The sequence below is a fragment of the Maylandia zebra genome, linkage group LG3 (assembly GCF_041146795.1).
Source record: "Maylandia zebra isolate NMK-2024a linkage group LG3, Mzebra_GT3a, whole genome shotgun sequence".
In the NCBI taxonomy this organism is placed as follows: domain Eukaryota; kingdom Metazoa; phylum Chordata; class Actinopteri; order Cichliformes; family Cichlidae; genus Maylandia; species Maylandia zebra.
The window spans coordinates 37351397-37375393 of record NC_135169.1 but is presented as its reverse complement, the minus strand read 5'-3'; the positions used below and the strand labels follow the sequence as shown (position 1 = coordinate 37375393).

General features: G+C 41.9%; 1 protein-coding gene across 1 annotated transcript; it reads right to left on the bottom strand.

Annotated features, from left to right (window-relative positions):
• Positions 1-384: 384 nt before the first annotated feature.
• Positions 385-23635, bottom strand: dvl2 (dishevelled segment polarity protein 2). Its single transcript, XM_004562739.4, has 15 exons — positions 23070-23635; positions 17613-17682; positions 14264-14418; positions 9336-9445; positions 8982-9111; positions 8731-8821; positions 8571-8640; positions 8319-8458; positions 7766-7842; positions 6959-7026; positions 6739-6873; positions 6167-6298; positions 4030-4206; positions 3400-3624; positions 385-2031 (listed from the first exon to the last, which is right to left on the bottom strand). The coding sequence occupies exons 1-15, from the start codon at positions 23228-23230 to the stop codon at positions 1469-1471; spliced, it is 2304 nt and encodes a 767-aa protein (XP_004562796.1). The 5' UTR covers positions 23231-23635; the 3' UTR covers positions 385-1468.
• Between the last annotated feature and the right edge of the window lie 362 nt (positions 23636-23997).

The window sequence follows — 23997 nt, the reverse complement described above, 5'->3', positions numbered from 1 at the left end:
GGTCTGAACATTATTCTAGAAAAGTGTGTGGTCAACGTGTAGTAACCAGCTAACATGTGTTAATGCACAATTGTATTTGATTTGTTGCTAAAATGTGCTACTTGATTGCTTTCTGTTAGTTGATTTGGATCTAACTGTATTATTAAAATAAATTCTAAAGACTTCTACCATAAAGCTTTCCCGTATCAACACCGGTTCTCTCGTATGATAATTTCTGTTTCTATTATCACATCTATTAAAAACATGATGCTAAGCTAAATTCAAATCCCACATACCTTAGAGTTTTTGCAGCATCTGTACTGCAGTCTGTCAATGTGATAAAGTTCACGGTCACAAGCTTCATTCAAATCTTCACGTGTCTAGTTAAAATAAACAACTCTGAACCATAAGTATGTATCAAATTTATTCTCAAATACACAAGCAAAGGTGGCAATATGAAATCAAGCAATGTGACACTATAAATGTCAGCTTTCTGAAATGTTGACTCTTCATTTAGCACCTTAATAGTTAGTTGGGTTACACATGATTTATATAGTCACACATAGAAAAAGGAACGGGTGAATAATGCGAGTCAGTAACATAAAAATAAGCATGGAGAGCTGGGGCATTTGGATCACAGTTACTGAGGATATACACTGCATGTAGGTAAAAGTACCGCTGTGGACGTCTAGTGCCACGAGTACCATTGAGCCTCTACAGCCTGACACAAAAAAAAAAAAAAAAAAAAAAAAAAAAACACCCCCACCCCGCATTCCTCACAACAAGAGTTATCTCATGACTAGGCCTAGACAGTGATTACTAAAAACAAGTTCTTCTGACATTTTTGGACCTTTCTTTCTTTTCACATTACAGTTTGCTGGTCTGTAGAGTTGCATATACACAGGAGTAATAGATATATACAGAGGGGCTCACTGTCAAACAATGCTGAAACAAAAGATGCTTGCTGTACCTGGAGTGTGAAAACGTAAATAATAATGGAAAGGCACTTGATTTGCTCCTGTGCAGCCAATGAATCTGGCCTGAGTGCCTGGCGCCCTCTAGTGCCAAACTGTGGTCTCAGTTGTTTCTGGATGGGCAGCTCAAGGGCAAGTGGCTGAACTGGAAGGGTCTTCCCATGATAAAATATTAAGTGAGTGTTTGAAGGAGTGTAATGATCAAATGCTAAATATTGTACAGTTTTCTGTAGGAGGGAAACAATAACCTCCTGGGTTAAGGCCTGAAAAATAAAAACAGGCTGCGCTCTGTAGTGGATTTGAAGAAGAGAAGCTAAACTTTCTACATAGATCAATTGAGATTTGTCCTATCGTCGTTCTTACTTTAAAACCCTGTTCGACCAAATTTAGTGTCAAGCGCCCCGACTCCAACAGGCACACACGAGTTCAATAAGCTACCATCAGATCCTCGTCCACACAAGTGGGAACACTAACTTCACATGAACGGACACCAAACACAAGGAAGAGAAAAAAAACTACATGACGTCCACGAAGAACTCGCTGGGGTTTCCCATGGCCAGGTGGAACGACTGCCGTGACGCAGTGAGCTCTGGGGGTACGGAACCCAGGTCACGAGTGGGCGGAGCACCAGGCGGTCCTCCAGGAGTGGAGGAAGGAGGTGGAGGTAACGCGGGGTGCATGGGAGCTGCCGCCATCGGCTGCGTGTGCTGAAGGCCGTGGGCGGTTGCCATGGCCGGGTGTGGATGCTGGGGTACCATCATCACCATCATGGGGTTGTACGGCAGGATTCCCGGCGGGTAGGGGGACATGTGGGGCGGTTGGGGTATGCGGTGATGATGCGAGCGTTGGGAGGAGGCGTGGCTGTGCTCGCTGGGGGCGGCTGAACCGTGGCCGCGCCTCAGACTGCTGCGCGTCGAGTACTCAGACTCGCTGCCGCTGCCGGAGCGCGAGTCGGCCCCGCCACCTTCTCCACCACCGCCGGACGGGGATTTCTCCCCTCCGCCCACAGTGCTACCAGGGCCTTTACTGCTGCGACGCCGCTCACCCTCGCTTCTCGTCGAGCCGCTGCTCCGGCTCCCTGCAGCAACACGGGAGAGAAAATACTGTTTGATAACAAGTCAAACAAATCTGAGCTCTGATGACACTGCTTAGCTGATTTACCAGTTTTACTAAAATTATTTACACTTTTCTGTGAAGTCTTTCTTGTGTAATTTCTTAGCATTTTCCACACAGCTGACTGCTGCCCCCCGGTGGAGGTGGGTTAGACCAACTTAGTTGCATGGATTGTGTGATGGCTCAGACAGAACAGTAAAGATGCACCTCAGGACACACATGGGACGAAGACACATTAGCAAACTTAAGCTGCCTTTGTCTACAGTTTTATTTATAGAAAAACTGAATTAAAAGTGTTCATAGGAGGTGGTTCATTTATGATATTACTTATTACTGTGATCTAAATTTACTACTCTTGCATTGAAGTTGTGTCCTAGCAGCAGGCGATGGAACCATTGGCCCTAACACTTTGCATATGACTGGGTACAGCCACCAGACTGTGCTGTTTATGCTTTTAAACAAAGATTTCAAGAAAATGCATCATTTTCTTTTGTATTTGATTAAAGTGAAGATTAACGATTGAGTGGGCTGAAGCATTCTAGTCTTTGGCAATGGCTGGTTGCAAACTCCTGTGTGCAGATGTCTTCAACCTTTAACTCTACATATGCAACTATCCTCTCTCCTTTGCACAACAGGAATTGCTGCTCATTTTGATTTTTCACTTTTTAATAGCCGAATTTTGAATCACAGATGCTACAGACGCTCTCCTGAGTCTCTGGTGTAGTGGTGAACACATTCATCTTACACGTGAAAGATAAAATGTGTCGTCTGAGACCAGGAGGAGGCAGAATCCCAGTCTAAGAGGTAGTGTACTTTAATTTGTGGAAATGCAGTGTTCTCATGCATGAAGGCACTTTTGGCTCACACAAAGGAGGTTTAGGCCAAAAGCAGTAAAATGTTTTATTAAAAGCCCATCATTTACTCAGCTTCAGACATTTTTATTCATTAAATGGGCAGAAAATAATATAATGCAGACTTATTGCAGTTAGTGGACATGGATCAGGGATGTGCTGTCATCTTCAAATGACCCATCTGAGCCAAGGAAAATCCTGAAATGGTAGAAATTGAGCAATAGGCTCATATGTCCTGTTTTATTGTATTTTCTAATATTATATCCATGATTAATAGCCCTGTGTACAGTCATCAAGAGCCACAGGATATATTATACACAATGTCAGAGCACACTATGTAGCTCTGTCATGAAAAGCTAAACTTCTTGAGTAATATTTTGGAGTGGCCCTTCAAACAGGAAGAGTTTGCTCACAGCGGCCTCACCTACAGCATCTCACTCTAAAAATAAATACTGGATAAAAGAACATTTCTCTCCGCTTACCTTCGCTGTGTTGGCTGCCAGTGCTGCCCGGGGCGTAGCTGTAACTGGTAAGCTCGTGGTACGGAGGCGGCTGGCTGGAGAAGGGATGTGTTGGGTATGGCTGATAGGGGAAGGTGTGCATCATGGGCCACGGGGAAGCCCCAGGGAGCGGCAAGGGGGCCAGGGTGTCCTGGTCCGAGGCGCCGCTGGAACCGTCGTTGTCATTCAGAGACAGATTGGCCATATCTGTGTGGGAGACACGAGGGAGAGGGTGAATAATGGTGCAAAAATGTTCCTTCAAGATTTACAGCTAACAGAGAATAATTTTTAGGTTTGCATGATGAATGGCTTCAAATATCAACATCTGACGTGAAAAGATCTTTTCTTGCACCAAACCCGAAAAAAAGATGACTACATCTGAACCGTTGATATGGTGCAGCTGGTGGACAATGATTGGTCTTCTTTCCTGAGATTTCATTTTAGCGATGGCAGGACATTAAAGAATCCTTTGATAACTATGACGTCAAATGTCTAACCCCTTCTACAACCGGTGCGTCCACCAGTGCCCATGTGCAAAATGTGATTAAGGATAAAACTCAGCAGTCGGATGTGTTGCTCAGTGTTTGATGTCAGGGTTTTGCAGCCACTCACAGTTCTCACAGTCGCTCAAGTCTCCGAATACATAGTAGCACTGTTCGGAGAACGTGATCTTATTGACCGTGTGACGAATGAAGCCGGCCTTCAGCAGGTTGCTGGCGTACTTCCTGGCTTCACGGCGGTCCTGAAATCCCTCGATGTGGTGAAACAACCACTCAACTACGTCTGAACCTGATGAGGGGTGCAGAGAAATCATTCTAATCATCATTAAGAAACATTTTGTCCCATAGATGCCAGGTTTTCGTAATAAAATTCAATCATGAAATAAAGAGTTTTGACTGATCTTTTAAAAACAAACTAGCAAAACAAAAACACACACTAGGCTCAGTGCGTGCTCACATAAAAAGATTTGTTTCACACATGACTCTTTTTCTAAACATAATCCCAGTGAGAGCCCCTACTACAACCAGAAAACGTACTAAATGAAAATGATAATTAAAGAACATCTTATTATAATGAACATACCATACATATATCTGCATGGACCTTTTTCCCTCTCGTGCAAAACTTTGCACGAGCATACCTCAGTTATTAACATATGTTTTTTAAATAATCATAAATCCCAGTTCATGTTTCATGTTCATCCCCTGTGAATGCTTTTGTTTTAAGCGTCACGTTCGTCATGTGGCTTAACAGTCACTAAAATTTGCACCCATGATGGAATTTTGTTCAAATCACCAGTAAACACAGAAGGAAAAATTTGAAAAAGAGCGCCGCAGGCCGGTAAATATAACAGTAAAACCCAACATTGTTACAAAAAAAGGGGGACCTGAGATTAATGGTTCAGTGCGACGATTTATCGAGTCATGTAAACGGGAGCATTTCACCCACATTTGTGACTAAAAACAGACTCGCAATAGAAACATATTTAGGTGCAGAGTGTGAATAAAAAGTTTAACATTAGGTCACTGCTGCAGGGATGATGATGCTGGCACACTTTAATGTGGAGCCGGAGTCTGTTTACACACCGCGAGGAGCAAAGAGGCGGCGCCGTTATTAAACAGTAATTAAACAAGAAGGAGCAGTTGATCCATAATAAGACAAAAACGTTTCTTATCTTATTACTCCATTAATCGATTGACTTGATAGATTACTTGATGTGTAAAATAATCAATAGGTAAATACAAATTTGAATTTTTCAGTTCAACTTGTCAATATGTGCGGAGGATTTTAGAATTCAGGTTATGTGTTAAGCCGTAGTTACCACACTGATTGAACTAGATAAAGACACTAACTCATTAATGTTGTTTGTCTCCCTCTGGAGGCCACATCAATATGAAAACAACAGATGTTTTCATATCTGATGTTATGCCTGTAGACAGTTTGAGAAACAGCAGATTGAGTTTGAGAAAAAACATTGAACTTTAAATGCAGCACCATAACAGCTGCAGTGAAGAGCAACAAAAGCAACACCGCCATCAAATGTACCACACCACACAGCTGGCTGGGTGTGGTTACACATTTTATTCCTAATACACTTCCTTATATTTAACTTCCCCATGTCTGTAACCTCACTGCTTGCATTCTGTTTGAGAGTTTGTTTTAAAGTGAAGGGTTCCCAGTGCTGGATGCAGACCACTGAGTCATGTATTTATGTGGAGAAACTGAAACATCAACACCGCCGGGCTTACTTCTGGCTTACATCTAAAGTAGCCGAGTGGAAATCTAACCAGCGGATTATTTATAAATCAAATATCTTTAAGAGGAATTTAGCAGGAAAACGACAAGCTCAAAAACTAGCCAGGTGAAATGAACACCTCTGACTGAAAAAAAACCTGCCTGACGCCTGAGGTGTGCCTGTAAGCTGCTGTGTTAGAGTGCATTAAGAAGTTAGGGGGGAAAGTAATAAAATCAGAGACTGAATATAACACCAAATTTTCATTTCAAAAAGCACAAAGTAGACAAACACGTAGTAATTATCCCTTGTGATTCAGCTGCATGCGATTCCAATTTAACACATGTTTTCATTCAAAACAGGCATTCACGTTTGTACTTGAGGGGTTTTTCCTCCCACAAGTCACACGGTTTTAATTCTGTGAACATAATGCCTGCCCTGTAAAGTCCTGTGAGCCGCAAAAAGTTCATGGAACGAGTGTAGTCTCTCTTGCCTCGTTTCCACTTTTTGTCTTACCTAGGAAAGCGTTGGGAATGGTGATTTTAAGCCACATGCGGTCCCGGACTTCCAGACCCGACTCTGGTGAGGCCATGGCTTTGGCGACAGATGCCATGTCAGAGTGCAGTGATAAGTTAAAGTCATCAAAACCTGGAGAAGGATGAAGAATGGTTAAGGAAAAACCTCAGGAGGGAAAAACATGCAAGAAAGCATGACAGATGAAAACAGAACGGGGCCAAAAACAAGAAAGCAAGGAGTGGAACTTCAAAGAGATCAAAAGCAGGAAAGCAGCAGACGTCATTTATCACACAACAGCCGCGACAAAAGCAGAAAGACAGATGTGAAAGACGACTCCTGTGCCAGTGTCGGTGGGAGACAAAGACGGACACAGACTGAAGAAGGGGAAAGAGATACTTTAGAATAATGAACTGAATTCAGACTGAATATCACGAGTCTGGATATGAAACTAGACAACTAGACACGAAGGACAGTTTTATGAAAATAATACACAGCCATGAAAAGGCTGATATTACTAAAGGGGATATTATAAAGGAGCAAATATAGAGTAGGGTGAACGCAAAGACGCTTACGTTCAGTCTCGGTGACGGAGGACGAGGACGTGATGGTGCTGAGGGAGGAACTGCCTGGGTAGGGAGGGTAAGCCCCGGTCATGGCCACGGAGTGACTGACCCATGCTGCAGGGTCAATGGGTCGGACCGGCTCATCTGCAGGGTGAGGAAAACAATTAGGAAACAGTTACTGACACAAACATGGATCCGTGTGTTGTGTCTCAGGCAGAGCTGTACGTACTGCGAGGCAGAGTGAAGTAGCCCTGAGGAGACGGGTCCCAGCACTTTGCCACTGTGAGGATGATGGGCCTGGAAAAGAGTACGCAAACATCACGACTACGGTCAGATCACATCGTCCACGCTAATACTGGGGTGAAGATTTACCCGATACAAAAACGTCACATGGCAACAAGACAAGGCAGGGCATGTCTGAGAGTGAGAGCTGTGTGTCAGCCTCCAATGATCATTTATTAATAAAACAAAACAAAAAAAGACAGATACTTCTACAACCTCCCAAAGCACAGTACTTTGCAAAATATGCAAGAAAACTGAAGGTGGAGAGAACGAACACCTTTCACCACTTGAGGAAAAAACACAAGGCTACGAAGAAGGAGATACTAGCAGCGACGTGCGATTTAAACAAATCTCCACACAGCGTCACTGGAGCGCTCACTAGCTACACATCATAAGACAAGAAGAGCAAATGATGGATCAAAGTTACTGAAACAGGACTTTAAGAAGCTGGATTAAAGCCCAACCCAAGATATAACATCACAGAAGGACAAGAAGGAAAATCCCCTTTATTTACTTACACTTCTAAATGCTGCTGCCTTAATAAAACTGCAAGCATCAATAAAATGCTGTTCAGTAAACTTTTCCTATATTCTCAGAAATATCATTATAGCTTCTCTAAATATCATGATATAATTTTGAGACTATACCACCCATCCCTGATAACAACAAAAGCTTACTACCTGTTGACAAGACAAAACCTGAAAACATTTGATATATCATCTAAAAAGTCAGATGAAAAAAAAAAACAACATACCCTGGCTTGTGTACAATCTCCCTCAGGACCCGCACTGCATCGTCGTTACTCATATTTTCAAAATTGATGTCATTCACCTAGGAGGAGAGGGGATAATGAGGCATAAGAAAAAGGTTTATTTAGACTCATAAGTGGAGATGAATTATTTATTGATGCTGATGATGAAGAATAACAACCAACTGTTTTGGTAGCTGATTAATCAAAGTCTTTTCAACAGAAAAATGTCAGTAATTTCCCAGTTCTAGCTTCTTGATCGGAACAAAAAAATAAAATAAAAACCAGTTGCATTCATACGCATAAATACTTCCTTTGTTTATGTTTAGAGAGAAACAGATGTGTTCATGTAGACAAGGAATGAATTACAACTGAAGTGAACAAGCACTGATCTGGACTGGATCACCCACTAGAAAAGCTCCTGAAATGAAACCCAGCAGATCTCAAAACCAAACAACCACACTGGTATTTCCTGGATAAACCAGCTGCAGTAATTTAAAAAACTAAATAAATCAAGACATCGTCATTTATATAGGAAAAAGCCATCATTCCTCCTCACCTGCAGCAGCATGTCACCAGGTTCAATGCGTCCATCAGCAGCCACAGCTCCTCCCTTCATGATGGAGCCAATGTAGATGCCTCCATCCCCCCTTTCGTTGCTCTGACCCACTATGCTGATACCCAGGAAGTTGTACTTTTCTGTACGGTTGAGAAATCACAATAATGTTAAGACGAGGTGAACATTAGGTAAGAAAAATGAATCTGAGATATAAGTTTAAAGGTTCATGAGGTGCATGAGGAGAGTACAGACCCATGTTTAGAGTGACGGTGATGATGTTCAGAGACATCGTGGAATCTGTAACACTGCTGAAGGAGGAGGCCTGGAGCAGGAAATGACAACATTACACTACAGACACTGACGTGACCAAAATATTTAATCTGTTTGCACAAAGTAAATCGTGCGCACACACCCTCTCCAGACGTGGGGGACGCTGTTTCCTCCGTCGACGATGTCGCTTAAGAAGCCTCGAAGCTGTGCTCTGCTCTGTGGCACTGCTGAACCTGTTCAACAAAAGGTGAAAGGTCAAGAGAGAGAAATATCTCATAAACCTTTAACAGGCTTGGTTCTTAAGGAGGTCAACACAAATTTAAGGGACAGCTTCTCTCGCATTAGCCTGTTTCATCACCTACTGGATACATACGACATTTATCACTTTCTCACCTGCTCATCGTGTCATCGTCCTCAGAGTCGCAGAAGCTGGTCGTTTCTAACTCGCTGCTCATCACCGTGCTAGAGCTCTCGTATCCTGCCAGGTGGCGCTCCAGACGACTCTGGCCGTTCATACGAGGGCCTGAGATGCCGCATGAGAGTCCCCAAAGACAACAGGAAAATAATCAACATGATTTTTCATGTTTGTGCAAGTCAGGGTTTCCCTATAGATCCCAAACATTCCTCACTCCTCAGCAACTCTCTGATTATATCAACTTGTATTGAGTGTCTGGGAGATATAGACGTGCCAAATCTTGATAGGAGGCAGTATTAAAAGGATTGTTTTCGTGTGCACGAGTGTCTCACCGTGTTGTTCCATGCTCTCTCTGTGCCGAGGCCTCTCTCTCCTGAAAGAAACTACAGACTCCGTTTCAGTCTGGTCGTCCAAAGTCTCCACGCTGCCTGTTGCATTGGGACTGTAAAAATAAGCACAATTACAGATGGAATTAGAGCACGACTGGATTTCAACACTGGATTTGCACTAATTAGTGTTTACAACATAAAAGGCATTTCTAACTACATACGTTTTTTATGTTATGCATTTTTGCAATTATAGTAGGCTAGAAAGTACATGCCCTTCCTTAATTTACCTGTTCTTTTAAAGCAGTATTGCCTGCTGCTGTATACGAATATCTATGCTTTATTTTTTCGTCCTAATTTCTAACAGCTTCCTCTGAATGAAAATGGGCTTAACTGAATCTGACACATAATACAAGTATTTATATTATTTATTAATTATCATACAAATAAATAAAGAAAATAAGTGCCAATTTGCTATTTAGAGAACTGTAATATTTTCAGGAGGACATTTGAACAGTCAAAAGAAAAGCCTGTCAGTGTTTCTGCTGGACAAACTTCAAAAGAGGCCTTTTTTCTAAATGATCTCATTGCCATCTTTGCAGACATTTTGCTGTTATCTCCCAAGAGACATCCTTATCAGTAATAAACTAGAATCAGCTGATATCAGTCCATTTCTTTAGTCAAACTCTAGACTATTCTTCAGTTAAACAGAACTACTCACTCTTTTCCTTATTTTCTGTCACATTTACAGAACATTTACATATTTATATCACGCTATTTAAAAACAACTTGGTAATTGTCCAAATAAGTGTCCTGAGAAGGACCAAGGCCCAGTATAGGCTCCTTAGATGCTGTCAGACTACTCTGTGAGTCTAAGAATACAAATATAGAGCTGAACACACGTACAACTGTTCCCTTTTAAACACCAAATCAACATTTTAATACATACTTTTAGCATTATGTGCTTAATGTTGCTTACATTAAAGTTGTCGGTCAGGTACGTGTCACTTTAATCAGGCCTTGGACATGACATCTGCTATGTATTACATTGTCTCTTATTGCAGTGAAGGCTATAGAACAGCACAATCTCTTTGCTGGTCCAATATTAGCACATTTTCCTACAATGATCAAAAAGTTTAAGACACATGAAGACACAAAGCACGGCATGGTCACTGTGCATTAGAGCTACTGTAATTTTATTGACATCACACAGTAAGCTTTTCATTTTTTCTACCACTCACATGGATTTCTTCATTTTTGTAAGCTGTGTGTACATCAACACAACCACAATCAGACTGAATGATAATTAGTTTGCTTTTAAGATTCAGACCCACTGTCCACACTATAAAAACTTAAAAGCACAACTAACACTGGATTCATGAGACCCACAATTAAATGGCTGGTTGATTGTTTTTTAACATACAAAAAAAACAAAGAACTTTCCCCCAAAATCAGTTTCTCATAGCTTGGTGTTATATCTACACTGATAATACATCAGCATCCAGTACCCCGGACACCACCCAGTCATAAAAACAGCTGGTTAAACTGAACCTTTTCTTTGGTACCAGAGACCCTTACATTTGAAGATTGTCACGTATGAGCAGTAAGGTGTCGGTCTAGCTCCAAACATATTATGGAAACAAATAACTAATTTACTTTTTCTTCTTTACTTCCTTACTAATGACTCGTGAAAAAGCAGTGTGCAGATATACTTGGTTTTTTATAAAGATAAAGGATGGACTATGGTTATAACTATAGTTTTCAGTAATGTTGGATTGGTCATATCAATATCAATATTAGATTACATGAAAGGCAGCAAACATCGATGTATATCTAAGCTGGTGACGCTGATTAGATTCACTCACTGAATTCTACCTTTTTGATTAGCTTTATACTGCCCAGGTGTTAGAAATCATCCCTACAGCTATTGAATCATCTGTTTATATCCTGTTGAGTTCAATTGGCTCGATCCACAAAGAGCAGTGAATATCAGAGTAGCAGTTCATCACAGCTGACCTATGATTTATGTACAATAATGCGAAGATCTACTGGATATCCCAATACAAAACAGTGTGCAACCACTTCTGATTTTTTGGCCCACACTGATACACATTTTTGCTACACCTGATCTTACAGCTTGCCCACCTGTGAAGTCCCACTTTAACCTTCTTCGTACATGTATGTACAAGCTGTACAATATGACATAATATAATACAAATAAATAATAAATAGTTATTTTGAAATTTATACTGGTTTTTTGCTTTTTTAAAAGCTGTCCTAATCACACACGTGTGTGCGCGCGCATGGATGTTTTTGTTTGTTTGTTTTAAAAAATGAAATGACTATATGTAAGATGAGATCTCATTCTTGCTCTAAAGACTTGTATTAGCTTGACAGTTTTTAAGCTTCATTCACTTCTTCGTTTTGCTTTTTCAGCTCAAAACTAATGTTTTTGGTAGCCTCTGTCTCAATGCAGGTTCTGGTAAACCCAGCGTTGAATACCTGCCCAGGAACTGACAGCAAACAAAGTGAGAAACCAGTTGGTTCACTGCGATTAGCAGATCTTTCCAAAACAGTGTTAAACAAGAATAATCACTAGGAAACTGTTTGTTGACACATTTGTCATATCAACTTAATGTGATGTTACAGTTTTCTGCAGTAACCCCAACTATCCAAACCAACTAGACCACATTTCACAACATTTCAAAGCACACTGGAAGTTCTTGAATATGGCAAAAAACATACTCAAACTGTGTGAGGGAACACTTCAATCAGATCTGTCTACTCAGGGATTTAAAGCTTTTCCTTGTGTCAATAACAAGGGCGGTCCCAGCTAAGATCAGTTTCAAATGAGCTCACATATTCGTGCGTAAACCTGATACTCTGAGAGTGTGAGATATTCAGGTAAATATACAGTTTCTAATTAAAACTATAGGAGGAGCACAGGTGTGTGTTGCAAGTCTTCAAGTACAATGGGTGAAAAGTGGTGGATCATCCCAAAACTACATGAGATCAGCTTGTTAATGACCTGAAGACAGTTGGGATCACAGTCGCTAAGAACAACACTGGTAACACACTTGAGCACAATGCAATGAAATCCTGCAGCGCACACAACATCCATACATGCCACCCTTCCTGATTTTTCTGTGAGAATCCCGAATTTCAGTGCCATCCATCCATCCATTCGCTACCGCTTATCCTTTTCAGGGTCGCGGGGGGTGCTGGAGCCAATCCCAGCTGTCATAGGGCGAGAGGCGGAGTACTCCCTGGACAGGTCGCCAGTCTGTCGCAGGGCTAACACACAAGGACAGACTACCATTCATACTCACATTCACTCGCACATTCACACCTAGTGGCAATTTGGATTATCCAATTAACCTATCCCCACAAACTGCATGTTTTTCAGAATTTCAGTGCCCCTGCCGAAAATCTCCCGATTTTCCACCCGGACAACAAAATTTAAAAACCATACCCCAGATAGGCCCAGGCAATTCCAGTTTCCAACAATGGCTACTACTACTGCAGTTACTTAGTTTTAATACTACTCTAATTATTCTTTCTGGGTCACAAAATAAACTTTCAACATATTTTCAGGCGAGAATGTAGCTGTGTAAACTTGAGCTGACGAGAACAGCAAACTCCCGGCACATCGTTTATAAACCCCCGCGGTCTTTCACTACTCAGGATAAACATGATATATAAGTCACTTAAATAACTTAAACATGTTATTGTTTGGCTTTTTCAGTGTTTTATTTGTTCGTGAGTAAATCGGTTTGGCTGAGATTAAAATTATTAGATTAGATTAAACAAAACTTTATTAATCTCTCGGGAGGGTTCCTCCGGCGGTTTTCACACAGCTGAATAAACGTCAGACAGAAAACTGATTAAACTGAAGTGTGAGATGGTCGAAAATGTACGCCAGCGTCCGGTTATATTTTAGATAGCAAGGAGCAGACGGCAGAGTTTCACTCCACCGAGAGAGCTCGTGACGTAGTTCTGAAGGCTAGACCGTCCAATTTCACGGTCGCTCATTTCCGGTCAACCCGACCCACTTAGACCACGAAGGCCGGGTCCTCAGGTGGACCCAGCCTCTGAATTTGGACACCTCCGCTGTTTCCAGCCGGACAATAATAAAGGTGACATTTAACTTATTTTATCCGATAAATAAACACTGTAAAATTCAAATCTAGCTCTTTGACATCATCTCAACCAACTGTGTTTGAAAGGAGGAAAATGCTGAGCACATCCCTGCAGTTCAGGAGTTGGAACCATTATTGGGGCTGTTTTTCTGCTAAGGGGACAGGATGACTTCACTGCATCGAGGATGTCAATGAACAAGACATGTAATATACAATCACGGACGAGAACCTCCTTCTCTCAGCCAGAACGCCGAAAACGGGTCATGGATGGATGTTCTAGCATGACCAAAAAATCACCAAGGCAACAAAGGAGCAGCTACAGATGAAGCAGGAAATCATGAAGTGGCCTAGCCAGTCTTCAAACCTCAGACTTATACAAACTCTGTGGAGGAAGCTGAAGTTTTGAGCTGCCATGGGGCAGCTAAGAAAGGATTTAAAGATTTGTGCAAACCTGGTGACCAACTACAAGAAACATCTTACAGCTGTGCTTGCTAACAAGAGTTTCTCCACCAAGTACTAAGTTTTACTTGTTGATCAAATACTAATTTCATGACAGTGACATGCAAATCAGTTTAAAACTTTTATGCAGTGTTTTTTTCAGGATTGTTCGCTGATGTTACCTTAAACTACCTTAAAATTTGAAACTGTTCATTTCCTGATAAGTGAGCAAGCTTGCAAACTTCAGCAGGGGATCAAATAATCATTTCCCTCACTTTAAATACACAGTAAATGATTCACGTGTGTGTGTGTGTGTGTGTGTGTGTGTGTGTGTGTGTGTGTGTGTGTGTTGCTTACTGGAAAGATGGTGGTCTGGAGTCCCCGATGCCCCCGGTCCTCTCTGCAGGTGGGGGAGGAAGGGGTGGCGGAGGGGGCAAAGGCTGGGCAGTTGTTTCCACAGGGGGGACCACTGCCACTGGAGGCTCTGCTGCTGGAGTGTCTGAAGATACCAACTGATATATAAAAGGAAGCAAAATAAAAGATTTAGAGACAACACAAAAAAATAATAAAGAGAGGAAAGAATCTGAGGTAAAGGTCGAGGGAAGCAGGATGGAAAGTATTAGGAAAAAAGTAGGCAAGTATGTGGAGTGGTGAGAAACTGGCACAAAGTAAGAGAGGGCAGAGAGACGAGAGGGTGAAAAAAAAGAAGAGGAATGAAAGGACGAGAAGGAAGGAGGTGGAGGGCAGAGGGAGGAAAAACGGGTACTATGTCAATTACTTTCACATACAAACACTGTACTCTTTTCAGACGAAGGTCTCAAGGGCAAACTGAAACGCTATCCTACACTTAACCTGTCTCTCTTCATTATACAACAAAAGTGTCCACACACACACATACAAGGGGAGAGAGAGGTATCACACATCAACAATTAGGATGAATGGCATATAGCTTCCAATTACATGGACCATAGAAACACAGAGAGCGGAGTCCAGGCCTTCTTACATCACTGCAGAGCCCACACATAACGTTTCTTATTATAAACTTCATATGAGCTCCAGAGTTTGGGAAGTTTGGTGCATTCAGTGACTTCATATAAACATGCTTTGTATTTCCTGTCAAAATAACTCAACCAAATGTCCACAAGCATGTGCACAGAGACGTTCGCCCACTTTATCCAGTCACTCCCTGCTTTTTGCTCTCCATTAATGGCTACGTAACTGTGAAACACTCATCTTCTGGGATCCCTTCATCCATCTCTCTGTGCAGATCGCATATCAGTCCCTCTGGTGTCTGAGCTTTGTTCTCCCTCTCTTTGAGTTCTTATGCACTTAACAGATGCTCCAGCCCCTGTCCTTCTTATCTGGGCCAAGTCTCAGTGTTTTGTCTCCTTTTAAATGCAACCCGCAGGGTGGAGTACAACAACTGGGTCTTCTACAAGAGAAATGGAAAGTATGAAAGCTGTACCTGGCAACTCGCTGTGCTATAACTGCTAACAAGCCACGCTGCGTGCAGCTCGGCTCGAGTATCAGTTAACACAATCAGAGAAACATTTGCTTCCTTTGTGAATTTGTTTGGCAAACTTAAAAACGCCTTTTCTATCTCGATATGCTCATTTAAATGTTTGCATATGTTAAATTCCGTGCGGCTACAGAATTTCAACTTGACTTTCTCGCCTAATACTATTCTATGTGTTTGCACATGGCCAAGTCATGCATTGCTGCAAGTAAACAACTGTGATGCATGCTTTCCTGCTAATATCGCCTTCTAAATCGGGGGTCCAGTTGTTCCAAAATAGCTCAGCTTGACAATGCAGTCACATTGTAGGATATCAATGTGTAGACAGAGTGAAAATTTTAATGTTGCTGGTCAACATTTTAGCTGCGAGTTGACTAAAAAAAAATTTAAGACACATTTAAAATGAATTTAAGACCATTTAAAACTTTTAAGGTTGTTTATTAGCAAATACGTATTTAAGATAAAAGCTTTATAAGGACTTGCAGCCACCCCGGCCAGATTTGACAATTACCTGGCAAAGAAAATAATGAACTATCTTTTTAATGAGAGCCAGTTTAATATAGCATCTTGTTTATAGTATTGAGTTTTTGCTGACATTGATGTAAATGCGTAAATTTAATAATAGGCATTTAGTTTGTGCTTTGACAATAAGGACCTCCAAGTCTGAGGTCACAGTTCTCAGCTGGAAAGGGGTGGGATGCCCCAAGTGGGGTAATTTAAAGGGTCACTGAGGTGTGAGTGGAGCATGAGACTGGTATACTGGTGTGGTGTCAGCAGTGATGCTATATCAGTCTGTTGTGGTGAAGTAAGAGTTAGCTTGAAAGCAAAGCCGCTGCTCTACCAGTCGATCTACGTTCCTACTCTGACCTACGGCCCTAAGCTGTGGGTATCCACTGAAACTACGAGATGGCAGATACAAGGAGAAGGAAGTGAGCTTCCTCCAAAGGGTGGCTTGGCCCAGCCTTAAAGATAGACTGTGGAGTTGGTAGTTAAGGAGGCGCTCAAACTGCAGCTGCTAATGCTCCACACAAAAAGGACCCAGTTGAGATTGTTCAGGCATCTGACTAGGATGCCTCCTGGATGCTTCTTGGTGAAGTGTTTTGGGCATGTGTTAGTGGGAGCAGGCCCCGGATTAGACCCAGGCCTGAAACTGCCTGCGTTGTCCCCCTTGAAAGAGCTAGAATAAACGTCAGGGAGACAGGGAAGTCTAGACATTTCAGCTTAGACTACTGTCCCACAACCTGGACCCAGATAAGAGGCAGAAGGTGGATGGATGGAAATTTTGTAAACTTTCAATTTACACAAATAGCAGAGGAAACAACACAAAAACACCTATGAATATAAAGCAGATAAGAGCTTTATCTCTACTGCCCTCGGTGTTAAAACACATAACGGGGTAAAACAAATGGTACAAAAAGGACCCCTCTCAAGCTGAATGGAAGCATAACTATGATATGGAAAATATTTGTAGGGACCCTCTCTCAGAAAAATGGAAAAAGTGCATCAGCCTTACTGCAAACATGGACATCATGTCTGTCTCCAGGTTAAAATGTGCACGCTTTCATTTGACAAATCTCTTTTAAATGTTTAAAAGGGAAATGTCATGCAAAGAAACAGTCGGTTCAAGGCGCTCAGTGTAAGAAAATTCTCAAGTGACAAAAGATTTATTGAAGTCTGAGAGTAACAGTCTAGCAAAACTATCAGTGACTCAGACTGTTGATAAAGCTCCAAGAACAATTTTCCCCATACTTCTGCTGAATCTGCTCCCTCCTGTTTTACCTGGGTGGACAGTTACTCTGGTTCAGTTTTTTTCCTGTTCCAAGTTTCCAAACGTTTCACCAAAGAGCAAGCCAGGACCAGATGTGCAAACTCTCTGATGACATATAATTGTGCAAAGTTAATGGCTAAAAATCTGAAATCTAATTACTTCATTTTACTGCTGCTGGTTAGACAAGACTGTTGGTCTGAGGGAGGTCTGAAGGAAGACACAGGAAAAAGAAGAGGTGGTTTTTGCAAACACCCTCTGGCTAAACATGATGTAGGCTTATTCTTGAGATTAAAGTTAAGTCTTGACATTTTCAGACAAGCCTCAAGAGGAAATGATGGAAAAAGAAAGGTTAGCAGGGAAATGTGTATAGCTTCCACTCCTGCTTTAAAAAGAAAATAAACAGCAAGTTTATCATCTCTTACCCATGACACCACTCTGCCGTTGAAACATGGCAACTTGGCACTGTCGTCTGAAATCTCTTCCTTCACCACCCTGAAGAACAGAGACACACAGGGAGGTTCAGTAGGTTTGAACGGTTCTGGTTTTCTGACATCATGATAAGTGTGATCTGTATGGTACACTGCAGTGGAGAAAAGAGGGCTGAAAACGACATTAAGTCATAGATGGAAAAAGTGAAAGTGCGGAGGGGAATTAAACAGTTTACATTACCGACACATTACATGAAATATATGAGCCCGTGACAACAACACAGCTGCACCAAATCAAAGTGCCAGGGTTAACTCAAAACCCATCTGGGTAAATCATCAGCTTACAGCCACATCAATGCAGCTGCAGTCGATCACACTCATATTAAAACTGATTTCACTGAAAAACTGGACGGCTGGGAGGAGGATCGCATTCGGCCAAACCTGAGGAACATTTTCTAATGAAACAAAAAGGATAATGAGTTTAAAGGCTTTTGTTTTGTGTTTTTGGTGGGTGGCTACATAGGCCAGTCAGATTACTTGCTATGAAGAGTAAAGGCAATAGAGATAAGAAGGGGTTCAACTCATGGTTGAACAGAACCTCTCTGGGAGGTACAAAAAATTCCTTTATATAAGAAAAACTTGGTTTAAGGATAAAATAATTTGCATGTTTTTGATTATAATAGGGAATTGATTGTATAACACATCCAAGTATCTCACCAACACTACCAAACTAGGGGCTGGCAAAAAACACCCCTGAAGTGTGACGACAGCAGAAGAAAGAAACTAGTGTGACCCAGTCGAGAGTCTCAAAAATATCTCTGAAATGAAATGAAACGAAACAAGGGCACAGAAATTGTATTAAAAATGTTTTGGATTCAGTCAGCAGAGGTAGAGGAAACCTTGCCTAGGACTGGCTTTTTTAGCATTTGTAGTCACACACCAGGGCTTATCTAATTGTTGGGGTTCTCTCTGTAACAATGTACCATCTTAATCCTGCAATAACCCTGCAAGTATCTTTGAGCGACTGCTGTTGTGAACTGGGACTATATAACTAAACCTGAACTGAATTATACTGGCTCCTTACTGAATAGGCTATTAGGGGAGGATGATCTTTACAGTAAAGCTGATGAGCCTCTGTTACTTCCTCTGGCACAAATCCATCACCTTTCTTGTTCTTTCGGACTATTGTATTAACAAAATTGCACTTATTCTTAAAGTGCGAATGCGACTTCCACAGTGTTGGCGTGGTGTCATTTTGCTAATATCTTAGTTGTACACAAAGGAGAGCCAAAACAGTCAGTCTCCTTCCTGCCCTCAGATTCCTTGAATGTATATCAAGTTGATCTAAATGTAATGTAGCAGTATTGTAAGAGGTTTAAATGAATATTAAAGCAACATTTAACTAATTTAGCTTCAGTTAGCCCCCATTAAAAGTAAACTCCACACCAGTATAAGTACAAGCTTATCACTGGGATCCTGCTTCTAATCTTATTTCCAAAATACCACCCAAGTCATGGAGCCATGAATCAGCACACTAACAACAAACATCACAAAACTGCTTCACAGACACTGTGGAATTTCTTCTTTTACCACAATGAGCTAAAACACATTGAGCCTACTTGTGAATTACACAACCCGGTCAACTAAATCTGCATGCAAAGCCATTACAGATAACAGCAGCTACTTAACATTAATAGCCAACATGGTCTAAATTCTTTAAAGACAACACATCCGTCTGGCAGTTTTCCCCTCCTCCATCTAAGACTTCCATGTTTACAGAGAGGCAAACATTTGGCTTCAGCTACAGTAGTTCCAAGAGACCGAGCTGGGCGTAAGTGCTACATAGAGGACACTTGGCTGTTCAAGCGTCTCCAAAAGTCTCCTTTTTCCAGCTTCACATGCCAGCGTACCTCCTCTTAAGTGTGTGAGACTTGGTCAGGTTCCACTGGGCTTTTGTAAGCAGCTGTTGAGAGCTGGTTTTGTGGGTGCATGCTAGCATACAGCCGGATTGTAGTGGGCACTATTGAGGAGGATCTGCTGCAGGTTTTGAGAGCCCTGTCTATGTGGCTACTGATGTAGCTAACAATATTTTTTCTTCCTATCCATTACGCTTTTTCAGCACAAATCTGCACCTAGACGGCAGATGGACTAATGGCACAAATTGTCTGCAGAGAGTAAGATTGTCGTCATTCCTCTGTCCCCCAAACAAACAAGAGACCACAGTCGAAAGTCATTTCACTCACATACTGAAATGCCTCGAATACAATGCATAAACAACTCTGAAATATGCAGAGTCCTGTTGGATTAACTTAAACTTTTCCCTGCCGACTACCATTCTTCAAGTCCCTTGCTACCCTTAAATTCCTCACTCTCAACACGGCATTGCTGTTCTAACAATTAATCTTACTCAAACAGCTCCCTGATCCCTTCTCAGCGCACATGTATACAGCAGAATATCCAGTGACTCTAAGTGAACACCACCCTGTTCCTTCTCTCCCTTTCTTCTCCCCATAGACACCCCAGACACCCAGCAAATGGCCCCTGTCCAGGTCCAGGTTCCTAGCACCAGCCCTGGCCTGCTCTGCCACACACACAGATCTCCTCGACAGCTGGCCTCAACCCAGGACAAATGAAAACACACACTATTACACACTCCTCTCCTGGTTAAGAGAGAGCAGGGGGAAGAGAGGGGGAGAAAAAGTCCCTGCTTTGATTGGACAGCTGACTCAGAGCTATGTTTGAAATTTTTCATCTGAACTCAGTTGGAGATATTCAAATGAGAGAGCATGATGCCAGACAGTGCAATTTAACTTAAAGACAGGCCATACAGTCTTTGAGAGTTTCCAGAGGGTGGCTTGTTTGAGACGTTTAACATTTAGTACTCACACACAAGCACACGGGGTCTAAACATAATCATGTGTTACCCAGTTACACAGGGACAAGCTCTTAATCTGACAGTTAACTTACAAAGTCTAGTAAAGGTAACATAATAAACCGACACGTTGACTGAAAAGCTCGCCAATTATCTTACTGTGCACATGACAGCTGCACGCACACACACACACACGCACTCTTTGGGACATTAGACTAAAACTAATACAACAGACCTCCAAAAAGTCTGGAAAGTTTCCTTTTTGTTAAAGTTTCAAACTTCATGTTGGTAGCGTCAGTTTGTGGTGCTTTTGAAAGGAAATTCAATAGAAAATAAACAGTCAGTGAGCAGAGTATCAAGTAACATGTTTTCTTCATGTTACATGTAATAAACAGTAAGTGATTATATTAGTATATATATATGGAAGATATTTGAAAGCATCACCTTAATGGTGAAGTCTCTTTTTCTTGTATTTATTTGACCTATTTAATTGATTTTTAGTTCAATCTTGTGTATTTTTATCATTTAGTTCCAATGTACACCACTTTGTGTTCGTTTTAGTTCTTTTAAACTGTTTTATAAAAAAAAAAAGAAAGATGCTATAGTATGGTATGCTTAGGTGATGGATCCCAAATCCTAAATATGGGTTTCAAATACGTAGGCCAAACATGGCCATCATTGTGTTCATACTAGTCTAAAAACCTATGCCATAACCTGCCACACATCTCCCTAGAAATGTAAGTACACATCGTCGTCTGTGCAGCTCCTACGGGTATAAATGCAGACGACAGTGTTTGGCACTTGCTTGGGCTCTACATTACTAGATTTGCTGCAGAAGCAGAATTCAGACTTTTAAATCTGAGCTCACTCATACAACAGCAGGTTGCCAAACACAAGAAAGCCCCACCATAATGCTGTGTTAGAGATTTGTATGAAAGTCCAGATATCCGAGTTCTCAGCTGGAATGTTTAACTGGAACGTACCCCTCAACTTGAATTTCCTACTTAGAAAAACGAAGCAGTCCCATAAACCCCGAGGTTACTATCCAAAATGGTACTGGTAATGGTAAAGAGTATAAAAACTACAACTTCTGTGCATTTGTGATTCACTGAATAAGCCATACGCAGAGCACAGGCCAGGCTCCAGCCCCGAATGTGCTGCAGCGTTGTTTTTAAGTGCAGAAAAACAAACACTATACTGCATTACTAGTGCTACACCACTGGCTCTACCTTAATCAAAAGCAAAACAAATCCTGTTTTTCCTCACTTTTACAACGTTCCCACTAAACACTCTAATTCTGGAGTGACATCACTTTGTTCACTTCTATGCAAGCAGACTTATTTTCACAACCAGAAGAGTCGCCCCCTACTGTTTATTACAAGGTACTTCCACATTAGCTTCACTTTTCAGAATTGAAAATCATGCCCATCCATCCCAAAACTATCCATCTTTTATATACTGTCCAGGCTCAACGCTATGATGTAAACAGCTCGACTACATTAGGTAAACTGCAACTTCCAATCTTTATTTATTTATTTATTTATTTATTTATTTATTTGGGGGGGTGGGGGTTACAGGCACTGGTTAGACCAGATGTACAGTATTTTTAAACAGATCTGATATTGATGTTGCTTCTGTTGACAGCTAATAGTGGCCCACCAGCTTTGTCAAAGCCCAGTGAAAAGCCAAAAAATCCACCTCATCTCCGGGTTGATATTAGGGCTGGCTTGGCACAGGCTCCCTGGTGCCATCCAAACGGAGTAAAAGAGGCAAATAGCCCAGACCAAATCTTCATCCAAGACTACAATGTATTTAACAGAAACCCTAAGGGTCTCTCGCTGTGTGAATAAACCACAAACATGCATTCCTCTGCGCGAAAACACACAGCAAGATTGAATTGATAGAGGCGAGGAGACGGCTCTTTCTAAGGAAGTTTAGGTTTTGTGTGTGTCTGTGTGTGTGTGGAATTGGGGGAATGAACGGATGGCTGGGAGGCCATAGTGTTAAAGAGGGGAGACAAAACCCGAAAGAAAGAAAAGGCGAGGATTTCAGCAGATGATGGACTGAAGGAGGGAGGGAGGCATGAGGATTAGGGCAAAGAAAAGCAGCAGGGGCAGGGAATGCCTCCCATTGTAATGATGATGTTTTCTGAGAAAAGTCCCAGCCGACACAGCTACCTCTGGTATTTGAATATTCATCACCACTCATTACAACTTTCTGATTAAGGCCGGGCTTGGGGGACTGGGGTCCAGACAGGCTGGCTTCATGCATGTTCACCCTCCCTCGAACCATAAGTTACCCCCAGCGACAAATATACCACAACTGCTCACAAGATGGGATAGAGTGGTTTTAGAGATACAAACAGCATTTTCTCCCACAACTATGTACGCACGTTAGCTCTGGGAAGTCACTCCTCCGATCAGAAAATCCAAGCACAACAAAAGGGGGGCTGCTTTCCAAAATTTCTGTGCCTACATTCACGTTTGCATGATGGATCTCCTTATTTTGCATGCAAAGCTCACAGCTCTCCTTCTACTAGAGACAGAGAGAGGGGAAGGAAAGAAATCACTGGAGCTCACCCGAAGTCTTGGTCCATAGACTTGAAGAAGAACTTGTAGTTTGGCTTGTTCAGGACCTGTTTAAAATCCAGCAAAGTGATATTTTCGGCAGCGATGGGAATCTTCACCAAATACGGCGTCTCCTCCTCGTCGATATGATAAATTATTTTGGTTTCCGCCATCTCTACGTTTGCGGTTTCTTTTTTCTTCTTCTTTTCCTGCCGACCTGGAAGTTTCCGAAAGAAATACACACACCGTGAGACGAGGTAGCGATAACTTTGTGGGACAGTTAGCTGGCGGCGGAGCTAGCTTAGGTGGCTAACGAGACGGCAGAGGTGAAACGATGAGGGCCACCGAGATTTTCGGTCCGAGCCGGAGGACGTAGGGAGGAAAAACCCTGCTCGAAGCTCGACTTCCCTGGAGTAAAAACTCGCATTCCCACTGTTACCGAGAGGCGAGGGAAAAAATACGGGGAAGCTACATTCACACGACCTAACTCCCAACAACTTTTCCCCCAACAAAAACATACAGGGGAGGGGGGGTCTGAAAACTTTTCACCACTTGTTGCGAGCCAACGCGGCGTGTGACGTAAAGACGTACCCCCTTCTTTTCTTTTTTTTACGTACCCTTCCGAACCAGACCCCGCCCCCCCCCCCCCCCCCCCCCGACCTTGTAGTATTAGTATTCTTACATACATAAATAAAGCGTCTCTAATGGTATTTTATACTATATATTCACAGCCTGTTCACGTTCATATATTTTTCTGAATATTTCTTTTAATACTTTTTTTGTTTTTTAGTCTAACATTTTAATAATGAGCTTTTATTTCCATCAGTTGGTTAAATAGTATGGAGCATTAAACTTCAAGACTGTAAATGATAAATGGACTGGTGCTTAAATAGCGCCTATCTACTCAGGTTAAACACTCAAAAGGCTTTCTTACTGCGAG